The sequence below is a fragment of the Toxotes jaculatrix genome, chromosome 2 (genome assembly GCF_017976425.1).
Source record: "Toxotes jaculatrix isolate fToxJac2 chromosome 2, fToxJac2.pri, whole genome shotgun sequence".
NCBI classification, from domain to species: domain Eukaryota; kingdom Metazoa; phylum Chordata; class Actinopteri; family Toxotidae; genus Toxotes; species Toxotes jaculatrix.
Window position 1 is genome coordinate 29,459,628 of NC_054395.1, and position 14,812 is coordinate 29,474,439.

At 46.3% G+C, this 14,812-nt stretch overlaps 2 protein-coding genes and 1 non-coding gene across 5 annotated transcripts in view; 2 read left to right on the top strand and 1 right to left on the bottom strand.

The window, feature by feature from the left end:
* Window positions 1-1,043: 1,043 nt before the first annotated feature.
* On the top strand, window positions 1,044-5,391 carry ndnl2 (necdin-like 2). The gene is made up of 10 exons (XM_041046997.1): window positions 1,044-1,417; window positions 2,998-3,117; window positions 3,200-3,263; window positions 3,399-3,478; window positions 3,596-3,690; window positions 3,824-3,903; window positions 4,026-4,068; window positions 4,164-4,226; window positions 4,793-4,907; window positions 5,002-5,391. The coding sequence occupies exons 1-10, from the start codon at window positions 1,367-1,369 to the stop codon at window positions 5,101-5,103; spliced, it is 813 nt and encodes a 270-aa protein (XP_040902931.1). The 5' UTR covers window positions 1,044-1,366; the 3' UTR covers window positions 5,104-5,391.
* LOC121177357 lies at window positions 4,606-4,736 on the top strand. The gene has a single exon (XR_005893228.1). It is a non-coding gene; the product is annotated as a small nucleolar RNA SNORA11 (small nucleolar RNA).
* si:dkey-96f10.1 (6-phosphofructo-2-kinase/fructose-2,6-bisphosphatase) overlaps window positions 5,301-14,812 on the bottom strand; it is a 10,725-nt gene continuing 1,213 nt past the window's right edge. For 2 of the 3 annotated variants that reach the window (XM_041046967.1, XM_041046976.1), the window contains exons 2-14: window positions 12,748-12,873; window positions 11,500-11,596; window positions 11,299-11,365; window positions 11,028-11,102; window positions 10,874-10,930; window positions 9,901-10,022; window positions 9,295-9,502; window positions 9,044-9,190; window positions 8,806-8,910; window positions 8,059-8,188; window positions 7,659-7,721; window positions 7,504-7,568; window positions 5,301-7,184 (exon numbers count right to left, since the gene is read on the bottom strand). In XM_041046967.1, coding sequence (XP_040902901.1) covers window positions 7,125-7,184; window positions 7,504-7,568; window positions 7,659-7,721; window positions 8,059-8,188; window positions 8,806-8,910; window positions 9,044-9,190; window positions 9,295-9,502; window positions 9,901-10,022; window positions 10,874-10,930; window positions 11,028-11,102; window positions 11,299-11,365; window positions 11,500-11,596; window positions 12,748-12,873 — 1,322 coding nt within the window. In that variant the 3' untranslated portion in view covers window positions 5,301-7,124. Of the gene's footprint in view, window positions 7,185-7,503; window positions 7,569-7,658; window positions 7,722-8,058; window positions 8,189-8,805; window positions 8,911-9,043; window positions 9,191-9,294; window positions 9,503-9,900; window positions 10,023-10,873; window positions 10,931-11,027; window positions 11,103-11,298; window positions 11,366-11,499; window positions 11,597-12,747; window positions 12,874-13,772; window positions 14,139-14,812 lie in introns of those variants that run through there. The other variant, XM_041046959.1, reaches the window with a different exon arrangement.

Sequence of the window (14,812 nt, forward strand, 5' to 3'; positions counted from 1 at the left end):
GAGTTTAACATGAAGTCCTGACACAGACACATGGTTTGACCCTGTGGTCCTCTGTGTACCACAGTGTACACCGGAATATTTCCACCGCCCCGAACACGGAAACAGCGACATCTGTCAGGGACACCTTCAATCAAAGAGCAGCGTTAACCAGCTCTCACCCAGCTTCCTCTGCCTCTGCTGTGCTCACACAGCGTGATAACCTGTAACCAGGCAGGGCCCGGACACTCACTGAGCTCTTTATTAGGAACATCACACTAATGCTGGAAGCAGCAGTTAGAAGATGGTGAACTTTGGTTATAAAGGTCCGAAGTGAGCTGAGAAAACATTCCCCACACCATGAAACCACCAGCAGCACCACCAGCAGCACCACCACCAGCACCAGCAGCACCAGCAGCAGCACCAGCACCACCACCAGCACCACCAGCAGCAGCACCAGCAGCACCACCACCACCACCAGCAGCACCAGCAGCAGCACCAGCACCACCAGCAGCACCACCAGCACCAGCACCACCACCAGCAGCACCACCAGCAGCCTGGGCTGATGACACATGACAGGCCGGGTCCATGGATTCATGTTGTTGATGCCGGACTCTGACCCTTCCATCTGCAGGCTGCGTTCTCCCAGTCTTCCCCTGTAGCCTCAGGTCTCTGATCTTGGCTGACAGGAACCTGACGTGGTCTCAGAGCTGGAACAATCGCTCCACAGTCAAAGTCACTGAGATCACAGTTTTCCATCATTCTGAACATTAACTCCTGACCTGTATCTGCCTTTACCTGTGTTTGATTCTATCCACTGCACTGCTGCCACATGATTGGCTGATGATGCAGGTGTACAGGTAAACCCTAATAATTATTTTAACTCTTTGTCTAAGTTTTGTACCTTTTAACTTTTAGCCGATTATTTATTTGTAATGTTTATTGTTTAGTTTATGTATGTGTATCAGTGTAGTTGAAGGTTATCTACGTGAGTATGATTGGTTTCAGCAAAACAAGCCGGCGCGTGAAAGTTGCGTCATCAACGGGCGACCTAAAGCGCAGTAGCGGGAAACTGGCCGTTCAGAAACAAACGGCTGGGCAGTTTGTTTTCGGGTGAAGTGAGCGGATACGTTCACCGAGCCGTTTCTTACACGCTCTGATTTCTGAGGAGAAGCCGTTAAACGCGGAAGCGGTGGCGCCGTCTGCTTCCTCCGCCGGCCGTACTTCAGCGCTAACGGTTTCCGCGCCACTTCCGCGTCTCGTGTTTCTGTGTGGATCCCTTCGACCCTGTTTCAGACGCTGAGTTCGCGTCTCTGGAGCCGAAGCCGTCCGAGGCTCACACGCCTGCCTGCGGTCGCGCTGTTCCGCGTTTGTCCGGCGGCAGGTCGCCATGACGCAGAGAAAGCGGCTGTCCGGCGCACAGAGCTCCTCTCAGAGCAGAGTAAGTACAGATGTGGACACAGTCCCACAAACAGCTGCGCGGTCTAATGCAGCCGAATGAGTCCACCTCCGACATGTTTACGGACTAGTTTGTCATCTTTTTTTTCGTTTATTCGTTTGTTTGTTTGTTATCGTGTTAAGCTTCATCTGTCTCAAGTTTTGGTTTTGTAAAAAGTTGACAAAGAACCTGTTTCCCCGAGAAATCATCTTCCTCCAGAATGAATCAGGTTTCTCTGGTCCCCCTGTTAATGCCCCGTTACTTCAGCTATGAGCCAGAAATGAGCTTTCTACTCTTTAAACCGTTAAAATAAGGGCCTGTGTTCTCATAATAATTCTCAGTGTTGAAAATGAGTTGGAATTTTGCTCCTAAATCAGTTTTGGCACAGTGTTCAGTTGGTTCACTACCAGAATATTGCTAACACAACCCAGAGCACAGCAGCTGGACATGCAAACATCTGACATCATATATAATAATAACAATGAATTCATATATATTTAGGTTTAAACCAGGGCTGAACGATTTATCATTTTCTGATCGAAATTGCGAGTTCAGACAACTCGATCACGTGATCGCCAAAGCTGCGGCTTTTTGCAGCGCTCCTGACTGACCCAGGATCTGATACCTGCCGTCTCCCTACCTGTCGAGCTCACCGATCAGAAGCGGCGCGCTGCTCGTGAACAGGTGAGGCTAACGCAATCAGTATCACCTGCTCCACCTGCTGCTTCATTAGTCAAATAGCTTCAGCTGGAGAAGGAGCGGAGTTACGGCGTTTAATCCCCAGTAAAAACAGCTCGTCGCTCATTTGGGAGCGTTTCGGCTCTGAGGCCGCAGACGTGCAGCAGAAACAGGTTCTGTGCAAAACCTGTCGCGCTGAAGCTGCAACATCCAGCAGAGACACAACCGGTTTATACCGACACCTGAAAAATCAGCACAGGTGTTTGCATGATGAAGAAGTTCCGCTGAAAAGTGTGAGAATGATGCTCAGACCCGAAGAAGCGAACAGACAGTTCCAGCATGTTTTAGCAGCGTCACTCCGGATGATGAGAGCAGCCGAACACACCGGGAGATAACGATGCTGACTGTTAACACGGTCACCGAACACGGATTGAAAAAGCTCCTCCACACGCTGGACACAAGATCTGTGATTCCCTCCCGCACCTGCTCCAGCCGGGCTGCCATCCCACAGCTGTCCGTGTGAGTGGAAAGAAAAAAGTGCTGACACACCGGAGAGAACATTGTCCTGCGATATTTCACTTTTTTAACACTTTTTTTTTTGCACGACTTTAAGTTAAGACAGTCAAAGATGCATTAGCTAAATTAACATTGAATATTGCACTGAAGCTTGATTTGGAAATTGATTTTCTTCCAGGAGAATTACAATTACATCTTTTCCTAACATCGTTCAGCCTTAGTTTAAATCAAACAGTTCTAAACCCAATTTTCCAAGCCAGGTGAAGTGGAGAGTGAATCCAGGCGGTCTGATCTTCAGCCTGCTGAGGGTCACACCCTGTCAATGATTGGGACAGCGGGGTTGTGTTAGACACTTTGACAATGGTCTGAACCTAAGTTTGTACATGCAGAGACCACCTGGTACCTTAGTGTCTCAGGAAGAGGATGATGACCCAAGCTTCACTCAGCCAAGTACGTCACAGATCCAGAGAGGGCTGGAGAAGCTCACACCTGCACAGGTCGACCAAAAGGTAACAGACGCACACAAATTCAGTGAGTGTTATTTTCTTTTCTAAATGATTCAGTCTCACGTCTCGTCTCTCCGTCCTGCAGACGGCTGAGGTGGTGCAGTACTTTTTGGTGAAGGACCAAAAGAAGATTCCCATACGTCGAGCAGGTAAAGCTGCTTAACAGCAGCCAGACAGGTTCACAGAAGCTTTCATACCGTGTGTTCAGTGTCGTGCTGTCAGAGGCACACGGTTTCTGATTGATGAGCAGGAAGTTCCTGATCATTTCTGGTTTTTCTTTGCAGATCTTGTGAAGCATGTGGTGAAAGAGTACAGAAACATCTACCCAGAGATCATGAAGAGGGCCACACGTACATTTGATCAGGTTTGTTCAGTCTGAGAGGATCAGTGGCAAAAAATGAGCTCAAGCTAAGTCAGCTAATCGTCACATAAAAAAAAAAAAAAACTGTCCCAACGTCGCTCTGCTCCTCTCATTCACCAGGTGTTTGGCCTTAAACTGGTCGAAATCGACCCCAAGAATCACATGTACATACTCGTCAATAAGTTGGAGACAGCTGAGGGAGCCTCACCGATAAAGTGAGTTTCCTTCTAACACATCTGTTTATGACACTGATCCATAACTTCATGTCATTCTACATTAAACTGTATTTGTTTGTATTCAGTTTGTTTGTTGAGAAAGTCTTTGTTTTCTGTGTGTGTGTGTGTGTAGTAGCCCAACCAATCCAAAGATGGGTCTGCTGTTTGTCATCCTGAGTGTTATTTTCATGAAGGGAGGTGTTGTCAGAGAAAGTGAGTGACAGAGCTTTAACTATCCATCGCTCTTTCTAAGAAGGAATCAGTCACATACCTTTATTTATCCATTCACCTTTTTTTTTTTTTTTTTTTTTTCCATCTGGTGTTTTGTTTTATAGACCTCATCTGGAATACACTCAAGAAACTCCGTGTTGACCCCGGGTAAGGCAAGATTATTATGTTTTCACCTGTTTATTAATTAGCTCAACATGTTCATAACCTTTTTTTGTTTCTGTTCATTTGTTTTTTTTATCCAGAGAGAAACATGAAGAGTTTGGTGACGTGAAGAAGCTTGTCACTGACGAGTTTGTGCGTCAAAGGTAAGACTGTGGGAGAAAGGTGTGTGCATCTGTCCTCACACAGAGTCCAGAGGCTGCAGGTGTACTCAGAGTCACCAGGTTTCTACAGTGGAAAAGAATGAAGAACCTGTTTCTCGTGGGCATGTGGTGACTGTTTCTTGTGGGTTCCTGAAATCAGGTTTCTCTGATCCCTCACCCTGACCACAGAAACCGGTTTTCTCATGTACATGTTTAATGAATCAGGTCATTACAAAACTGTAAACCGACAAACTAACGTACAACCCTCCCCCACGGCTCACAGTGTGAATACCCAGATGATAGCTCAGTCCTCTAATCCAGCACACGTGTGATCGGAGGGTCACGGGTTCGAGCCTCACTGGGATCACTGTATGTCACTGTACTGGTGTGCTCAGAGCCAGTGTCTGTCAGACCATAGACTCTGGTTTATACCACACCACAGAGCAGCAGGAGATTACGGGAGAAACCAGACCACCATGGCAGAGTGGCTGGACCACCGTTCACTCCAAACATTAGCCACATACTGTTAGGTCATCAGGTGTAACAGCCGTGTGCTTGTTTTCCTTTAGGTACCTGGAGTACCTGCGAATCCCTCACACAGAACCAGCTGAGCATGAATTTCGCTGGGGTCTACGTGCCGACGAGGAAGTGTCGAAACCCAAAATCCTCGAGTTCATGGGTCAAGTGAGTCTCTTGTTTCCTCTGTGGATGAATAGAGTTTATCTGCCAGGTAATAAACTGAGCATTTGTGACTAATGAAGACTGTGTTTGATCCCAGCTTCATGAACAGGACCCTCAGAGCTGGAGTCAGCAGTACAGAGAAGCCCACTCCTCCTCCGCCTCCTCCTCCGCCCAGGCCAGCACCAGCAGCCAGAGATAACTGTCCTTGTGTTTACGTTGTCTTCTGCCTTGTTTTTATTTATTCTGGCTGTTGATGCTGACGGAGAGAAAGAGCTCAGAGAAGCTGCATCAGTGCCACGTTTACTTCTCCAAGGTTTGTGGCACTGTGTGGACAAATGTACTGTTACAGTATGAAAGCTCACACATTTGTACAGTCAGTATCACACAGACAGTGCATCAGGTATCCATTTTCATTTTATTGCCTGGACCTTTATGGTAACAGTTATTTCAATATATCAAATTCAGAAAATAAATTGTCTTTTTAACAGATTCGACATCAGTGATTTGTATTGATTGACACGGTCTTTTAACTCATTTCTCTGGCTGCTGTGGGACGAGGAGACAGTCCTGCTGAAGTACCACTTTCACACTCCAGCTGCTACACACTACAGAGCTCAGGACACACACACACACACACACACACACAGCATGTTTACACAGACGAGACAGCAGCAGCGTGATGAAGCGGTGACCTTAGACACAGTCTGACCAAACAAAAAGCACAGATTTCCTGCTCTGACACTGGACATGCAACTGAACGTTTTAAAGGGACAACTCGATATGTTCTACTTTTCTGACTGAGACACTCATTTATTTACAGTCATGTACTGTCATCCCTTCTTTTGCAAATGAAGATCCCCTGAGGACATTGTATTTTCTATTGCTTCCCCCAGGTGACACAGACAGACAGCAGGGGCCTGTTTCACAAAGCGAGGTCAGTGGGTTACCCAGGTATCTTTGGGCTTAACTCAGGTTTTAACTAGTATCATGAAGCTGACTCACTTTTAGACGGGATAGATCAGCATGTTAACCTGTGCTGCACTGCTGACCCGACTCCTTAGCAGTCAGATGCCTGGAAAAACACAGTCGTCATTCCTACGGGATCCTCAAATGGACAAAAGTAGTGAATTTAGAATAATTTGCTCTGCATGATAATACCAGAAGAAACTCTATGAAAACTCAGTCCAAAGTCCAGTGGGTGAAGATTACAGATGTATAGTAATTTATTATTATTATTCTTAAATCTTCCCAGATCATAAGCAGCTTCATGACACCAGTTATCCAGGATCACTGACGTCAGGCTCAGTGGAGCCAGTTAACCCAAAGAGAGCCAGACCTCAGGCCATGAACACAGTGTGGTTCCCCAGAGTTTCACAATCAGCCATCTCTGAAATATTTTCAGATTTACAAAACACTGACACGCTGCACCACAGTTATTAGTGTGGCACCAGATCCCCTCATGTTTCTTATTAAAATAACCAATATCCATTAAAAACACACAACAGGACACACACTGCACCTCGAGTGTGTGTCTGTCTGTGTGTGTGTGCAGGGTGCATAGAGTTGCATTTTACTTATGTGAGGCACATCATGGTATCGGGCAGTTAAAGTGCCAAATGCCCCCCTCTGCTTCTGCTCTCAAAGGACTGTGGGAGTTGTAGTTTGTACAGCCCCATTCGACCAAAGTCAGCACCGTGCCCACCACCGAAGCCACACCCACCCAAAAGCCAAGCGCCGGCGTTGTTTGGATTCTCATGCTTCAGTGCAGAGGCAGTCACATGACCATGACGCGAACCTACAGACCAGTTCAAGTTTAAGGAACAGACTTTTTCTAAAATACGTGTCCCTATTGGACAGTTATGTTTGTTTTTCAGACATGTTAAACAAACGAGACACAGCGTGTTAATCACTGAGCTTTACAGGTGCTGCTGGGTAAAGTTCATTACCTTTGAGCAGAGCCAGGCCAGGTGTTTCCCATTTCAAAGCTTAATGCTAAGCTAAGCCAACTTGCTAACTGGGTGCTAGCCAGAGAGCTCCTGTTCATATCACTGACATTTGGCCTGAGCCATGCATCATAAAGTGCATTTCATGATTGAGGAGTTTCCACTTCACGACGAAGACCACAACGACGATCACTGTGATTATTTAAATTAAAAAATAAAGGCCACTTTCCATCAGGGCGGGTGGAAACGAAACCAGCTCTGCGTTTAGTTCCCTCCTCTAGATGTGGTCTGGGACCGTCTCCAACGCCTGGGCTGGGTCTCTGTCCACGTCCACGTTCTAAGAAAGAGACAAATCACACGGTATCTGATGCCAGCGTGTATTTTTGAATGTGTTATAGAGTTGTCTTTTTTTTCAGTGGACGTCCACAGTGTACTGTTACAGCATGTCCTGTGTGTTTGCCTCCCACACAAACACTTCATGCTTTCAGTTTCATTTACTCCTTAAAGTTTCAACCAGTTATTCATGACTTTTATCTGTTTCAGCTTCTCTTCCACTTCAGCTGAGACACTTTTCAATCCTTCCATGTTTTGTTTCCAGGCCACATGTTGGCTAACAGCTGTATCTCAGAGAACTGTCAGAAAAATAAATTATTTACCACGGGCTTGTCTCTGTGTGTGTTCACAGCTTCAATGTTGAGGAAGACAGACTCCACTTTACAACCTGAGAGAAAAAGACAAAGAGCAACAAAGAGAAGTCGTGAGGAGCTCGGCTCTGAGGCTGCACATCATAAACCAAAGGACAGAGACTGACCGTAGGCGACTGGAGTGAGTTTCAGAACCGTGTGCAGAGGACACTTCAGGTACGGAAGCTCAGCTGAGACACAAACAGAGAAAAATCACTCACTTTAATCATTTACATCGGACTCTTAAATTCATCTTTAAAGATTAATTAGCACAATTTTTGCTGTTACAGAAATTATAAGTAGAGAAGAAAAACTAGCCAATTTTCTTCTGTAATTGGAAAATTTAGGCAGATAAGAAATGAAATATGAATTTTCATTTGTGCGGGAGATGCTTAAGACACTGAAGATGTAGTGAACCTAACTTCTGCAGCCCTCAGGCTTCTGTTTTAGCAGGAAGCATTAAAGAGCAGGTGTAAAACACACAGAAGTGGGTGGTGCTACTGTAAAGAACTCTTATTTTTTTCTCACCGGAGCTCTTGTCCAGGAAGTAGGCCAGCAGACATCTCATCACAGCCTGGTGACAGATGACCAACACGTTCTCCTGCCTCTCCAGCTCCATGATGACCGGCTCCAGACGCTGGACGAGGTCTTCGTACGACTGGAATCACCACAGGGACACAGGATTTACCGATTTTCTCTGTTTCACGTCATTTCAAAGTGAATATTTTTGAGTTTTAGGATCTTGGTTGAACAAAACAGCAATTCGAAGACATCACCACTGGCTCTGGAAAATTTTGATTGACTTTTTTTTTCTGACACTTAACAGATTAAATGTTACTTGATAAATAAAAGTAAAAAAAAATAAAAAATTATTTAAATATTAGCGCTGATGCTCTGACATCTTAGTAACTGGGTTTATTAAACCACATAAGACAGTAGAAGCAGCTGTCTCAGTCGTTTGCTTCATTACACTAGCTGAGAGCTGAATGACTTACATTCGTACCCATTAAGCTCGATAATTATGTTGCGTGCGATCATCCATTCACATCAGCAGCTCGGTCATATCATCAGACCGTGGTGGTTTCTGGTGGCACGAACTACAACAAGCCAAACTTCCCCCTCAGTGTTCACAGCCGCCCACAGTTTCACTGCTGTCTTATTAGTTAAGGTTCTCTGTTCTGTTACAGTGCGACTGCGTCTGGTTCTGCGTCTGGTTCTGCGTCTGGTTCTGTATGCCGACCATCAGCAGCGCTCCTGCTCTTAGCCAGCACTCACCTCTCCTTTAGGGTAGCGGTAGCGATACTTGTCTTGGTCCCTCAGTGCAAACTCCTCTGGGTAATTCTCCTGAATCTCCTCATACGTCATCTCCTCACAAACCCCCTGACACAGAAACACAGAATATAAAGGTGTCTCCAGCCCCCGCCCACGGTTTTTGTGTGTCCATCATACAGTATGAAAACGCTTTGAGTGACCATACACACACACACACACACACACGTTCACACACACTCACAGCATCTATCTCATTGAGGGCCTTCCACTGCTCGTACTGGACTCCCAGACCCTCTGCCGTCTGGATGGTCCTCTTCATGTGGCTCGTCCACACCTTCAGGTCACTGATACACTGCCCGCGCATATACGTACCCAGAGCACCGGCAAACTGAGAGACACACAGAGAGGACAGAAGTATAGAGACACAATCTATAATAATATATTCAGTCCACACACACATGAGAACACACACACAGACCAAAGACACCCAACCTTTGCGCCGCGAGGTGACAGCCCAGAATCTCCCCCGATACGACCCACAAGGTTGAGTTCGCTCTCTCCGTGGCGACACAGGTAGATGGATCTCGGGGTGACGTGGATGTTCATGAGGTAGTAGACGATCCTGCTCTGAATGTGGTCCTGGACCCGGTTCACCAGGTATCTGCTGCCCACGTTGAAGATCTTGATGTAAGACAAGTTCCTGCAGAAAGACAAGAAGACAGAAAATCTTCATTCGATGCAAACACACCAGCAGAACGTGGTCCAATCCGGTCGTCTTCATTCAGGGTCTCTGAGATCGAATGAAGGACGAGGCTGTTAATGTTCTCCGTTTCCTTTTTGTCAACAGATCCCATGAAAAGACCAGAACCAATATGTCTCAGTCCGTCTCTCGGTACTTTAAGAATTTTGTTGTATACCATTATATATTGACAATAAAAGCTTCTGATTCTAACTAATGAAAATTAAAAGTTAATTTGGAAATATCCGCCTCACTACACCAAGGACACACTACATCTTCCAAAGGCACTGGATGTTAACTGTGTGGTGGGAACCCAGTGTGGGTGTAAACAGGTGTACTGCGCTCACGAGAGCCATCACCTGTCCTTGTTGTCATCAAGTGGGACGTAGGTCAACTTGTAACAATCGATCCTCTTGAGGAAGTCAGCCACAGCCTCCTCTTTGTCACAGTCTGCGTAGTCCGGACTGCTCAGCTTCACTTGCTGTTTTCAGAAAGAAAGAGAGAGAGACGTAAAGCTGCGAGACATGTCCTCATCTGGTGTCCAACATCACACAATGGGCTCCATGCAACATTTTTTGCATCTACACATAAACCCTCCAAACTGCTAAAATTTATTTTAAATTGCTCTTTTTAACTGTTCAGGTGTACGTTTCTCTGAGATCACTCACTTTAAACAGCCGATTGCACTGTTGTCGTCATAACCTGTATTTACACTGCAGCCATGAAGTAAAGCTTTGCTCGGCTGCCTTCACGCCTCTCTGAACCACATGTTTTCACATGAAAATGTTTTTTCAAATTCATATGGATCAGTGAGGCTCGAAGGCCTGAGGTGAGCGGAGGGAAATAAGAGGAGCTGAAGACACTTTTTTTTGGAAGAAAACACATTTTTAAGATTATTAAATGATTATGTGAACTACACATACAGCAGCCACACACACACACACACACACATTTTACATGAACTGAACTGCATTCAGCAGAAATACATTGAAAACAAGAAAAAAAAAGGGAAGAGAAAGTAAAAGACTGAGATCAGCAGGGAAATTGTTCTCCATATGTGCACAACTATCATGTTTTGGAACAAATGCTAAACCAGATCTGGCCAAGTCACACGTGACCTGGCAGCATGTGACGGGCGCTCGGACCACGGCCCGCTTAGTCCAGTCTGTTCCACCAGTAACAAATGACAAACACACTGGGTCTTGGCTCCAAACACAGCTCTCACAGTGATCTTGGAACCACAACTTCCTGCACACATGCACGCACGCACACACACACACACACACACACACACACACACACACACACACACACACACACACACACACTTACTTTAATATTCTCTGCGATGATGTCTGGATCATCACATATGGACTCCACAAAGAAAACCTGAACAGGTGGGAAAGGAGAGAGAGAGTTTCTAGCAGAACCTGGATGTATTTCAAATGAAGGTCTCCACTTTTAACAGAGCAGGAAAAGAACGAACCTTGTAGCCGTTTTCTTTGGCAAAGCTGAGGATGAGCTCTCTCCGCTCCGGGGTGGTGTTGGTGGCATCGAAAACCTTACAGAGATCACTGAGATTAGAGACCTGCGCTCTTTGGATTGAATAATAAATGTACCGGTGATTTTTGGACTTCGAACCTCAAACATACATTTGAACATTATATTCTCACGCTGTCATTTGATAAATTGTTAGTATAAAAATACTGATTATATTCACTGTAAGGATTTCAGTTCTAATGTTAGACGTCACTCACCACGATCTGACCCTGCTCTATGGTGAAGTAATCACACACATCTTTCAGGGCAGCGACGGCACAGGCCCTGTGCACAGAAACAGAAAAAACCTTAATATCACTCACACTCACACTACACACACACACAAATGCATCCCAGTTTCATGCACACTGTATGGTTTATGTTCCACAGAGATCAGATGTGAAGCTGAAGGTTCATACTTGCGTATCTTCATGGCCTCCGTGTTGTCGGGTCTGAAGAACTCGAAGTTGTTGTAGGAGCGTGTGGCGTCTCTCCTGTACTGTCCAACATTGAACACTGTTGAAGAGAAACAAATGATGTTGCTGGAGCCAGAGGTTGATCGTTAAACCACTGGAAACTTGACTCAGAAATCAGAAATCTTTCATATCTAACTGTAGCTAACGCTCAAAGCTTTTCGACTTTATTAAACACCACATATGAGCTAACAAGGCTGAGAGTGGACAGCCATTTATCTCTCCACACATCCTCACAGTTCACTGAGGAAGTGTTTAGAGCTATATGCTAATGTTCAGCAGGTAATGTCTGCCATATTTACCATCTTAGTTTAGCATGTTAGCATGCTAACATTCACTGATTAGCACAGCCGCGGCTCGTGGGTGTAAATGAATCACACGTGTCACAGTCGTAAACTGTGTGTTTGAGTCAGATCTGAACTGAAACTACAGCAGAGCAGCTTCGGTCGCATTCAGCCGAGCCAGAAACCAAACGACGGGCTGTACCACCGGGCTGCACCACCAGGCTGCAGCTGAGCTCTGACGCCTGGGTTATGCATCATACAGCAAACCGCCAGCAGCTCTGACTGTAAAACAAACACTGTCATGGACCTCAAACTGTCAACTCACAGTCATCGAGGAAAAACCTCCACCTGCTGCACAGCCTCTCTAAAATCCACCAATGAGCTGCCTCCTGCACTGCATTGTGGACCAGCAGCTTGTTCTGCATTGTTCGTGCTGGAACTTGCTTCCTGTCATCAGTAATTATCCAGATCACTGTCAGTCAGGAATCAAAGTTTACGCCCTGATAGAGGAAGAGTCCCATTTTAAAACCGGTATGGCTCAAAGCTGGTTCCTGCCGGCTGGTTACGGTTTCCACTCCACTTCAAATCGCCATGTGACATGACAACAAACACGTGTTCCGGTAAACATTAGTAATGTACGGCAAATATAACCCAGGCTGGAGTGTTAGAGAAGGTTCTGCCGACTCTTCAGACCTCACAGCCTGTCACAGCATCACTGTCTCCTGCCTGCTCTCCACTGAAGCTGCCACCTAAACTCTCTTTGACTGTCCTGAGTGACCTGTGACCTGTGACCTGTGCTAAAGGTTAATTATCACTGTGCAGTAAAACATTTTTTCCAGCTGAAGTATGATCACAGGGTTCAGGGCAGTGATGCTGAGTGCCAGTGGCATCCCGCACCGTCAGGCGATACCTCTGGTTGTAACCCCGATCCAGTTCAGGTATCTGGTGAGCTTTTTGGAGATGTAGGTCTTCCCTCGTGCCGGGAGTCCCACCATCACTATCATGGTCGGGGAGTTGGTGAACTGGGGCACCGACGCTGAAACACACAAACACACAGTGTTAAATCTCCTGTTAACCATTTCAGTCATTTAAAAATGACTGAAAAAACATTCTCTGGTTCAGATTTCACTTTAGAAACATGTTACATAAAACACTGTTAAAGATTAAACCAGCGGTTCCCAAACTGTTTCTGTATTGTGACCCCTTATATCAGTGCCTGGTTGGGGCCCCATGTGAACTGATGAGTTGGCAGCGGCTCCACCAAAGAGCCGCTGCTCTAAACTTCTCACATGGTTTCAAATTATTCAATATTTCACAAAAACAAGAAGATTAGAAAACACTTTAAACAACGACCCCTCAGATGTATCAGGTGACTCTTTGGAGGGCCCTGATCCCTAGGTTGGGAACCACTGGATTAACAGTAAAATGCTGCTGAAGCATTGATGCACTGATAGTAAAGAATAACGTCAAACAGAATCAGGCACAGAACGATCACAGTTCCCTGATGATGCTTCTGGACTCACGCTCGTCAGAGTCACCTCACATTGTTTTCACGCCACTGTTCATCCATGATGACAGTCAGCATGAGCTGCAGCCGCAGATGCAGCGACTGACATTTAAATGTCTGAAAGTCTTGAAATTTTCACTCGGAGTTCATGAGAGGAGGGTGGACATGCGGCGTCACGGTGAGGCTGTGGGGTGAACGGCCCCCCGGTCGCTCGCGGAGAGGGACGCCGTGCTGCACGAACACCGAGTACCGACCCGTGAGTAATCCTCTGAGCCCAAAGACACAAGCCTCCGCTTTTCACCTCCTCTAACACACAAGTATGAACCCGTCACACTGAAGTGAAAGGAAACACAGCCCATGTGTGTGTGTGTGTGTGTGTGTGTGTGTGTGTGTGTGTGTGTGTGTGTGTGTGTGTGTGTGTTACTCACAGCCTCTGCGCTGGCTCAGCCTGCTCTTCATCCATGGCACCCACGTTTTCTCCAGAGGATTCTGAGTGAGTGTTCTCCGTGTTTCTGACATGGCTTCAGCAGCCAGGTGAGTGTGTGTGTGTACCTGTCTCTGTGTGTGTCCGTGTGTGTGTGTGTCTGACAGGACGAAATGAAGAGGAGCGTACAGATTTTGAACTGTCTCACGCGATGTCGGTGTGGGAGGAGACTGAATGGTCTGTCAGTCAGCACACCTGTGTGGCTCGTCGCGGGGGGTGGAGGGTCTCTGATTGGTTGGGCGACCTGTCAGTCACGTTACCGGTCCCGGTGAAGCTCAAACTGAGATCCTCCACCAATCACCGATCACATCTCTAAACTTTGCCCCGGTACATAGGAAGTGGTGCAGCACAACAAGTAACAGCCTGAAGAGCTCTGCTGTGATTTAATCAGATGACATCAAATACAGTCTCACACCAGTGTGTGTGTGTGTGTGTGTGTGTGTGTGTGTGTGTGTGTGTGTGTGTGTGTGTGTGTGTGTGTGTGTGTGTGTGTGACACGGGATGTTTACTTGTGTCTTCGTGATGTTTGTTGTTTGGCCATCAGGGATCTTAGCAGTGACATATGAGGACACATCTGCTGAAACCATTTACTCGAGCACAGCTCCTGCATTCAAAGCGTGAAGTTAAACAGCACACGTACTGTAAACTGTTTATGTCTGTGCCTCAGAGGAGCCTGTGCTTTTTACTCCACACGGATCTGACAGCTGGAGATACAAGCGACGTTACTACAAAACCACCTGCACCGTACACGTGAACAGGAGGAACGAAGACAACAAGCAGAACCTGTGTGGACGCTCACATGGACCCAAGTGACTTCATGACGGACGCGAAAAGCCCTGAAGCTTTACTCTGATCTTGGTACTTGAGTAAATATACTCAGTTACTTTCCACCCCTCTGACTCGTTACTGAACTTTGACTGTTTGTTCCACCGCTGCTGCCGCCGCTCGCGATCCTGAGGAGCAGAGTTCAACATTTTCCCCAGA

Coding starts and splice junctions, on each gene's coding strand:
- ndnl2 (XM_041046997.1), top strand. CDS start 1,367: ATGACGCAGAGAAAGCGGCTGTCCGGCGCACAGAGCTCCTCTCAGAGC. Junction 3,118..3,199: donor CTGCACAGGTCGACCAAAAG/GTAACAGACGCA, acceptor TCCGTCCTGCAG/ACGGCTGAGGTGGTGCAGTA. Junction 4,908..5,001: donor TCCTCGAGTTCATGGGTCAA/GTGAGTCTCTTG, acceptor GTTTGATCCCAG/CTTCATGAACAGGACCCTCA.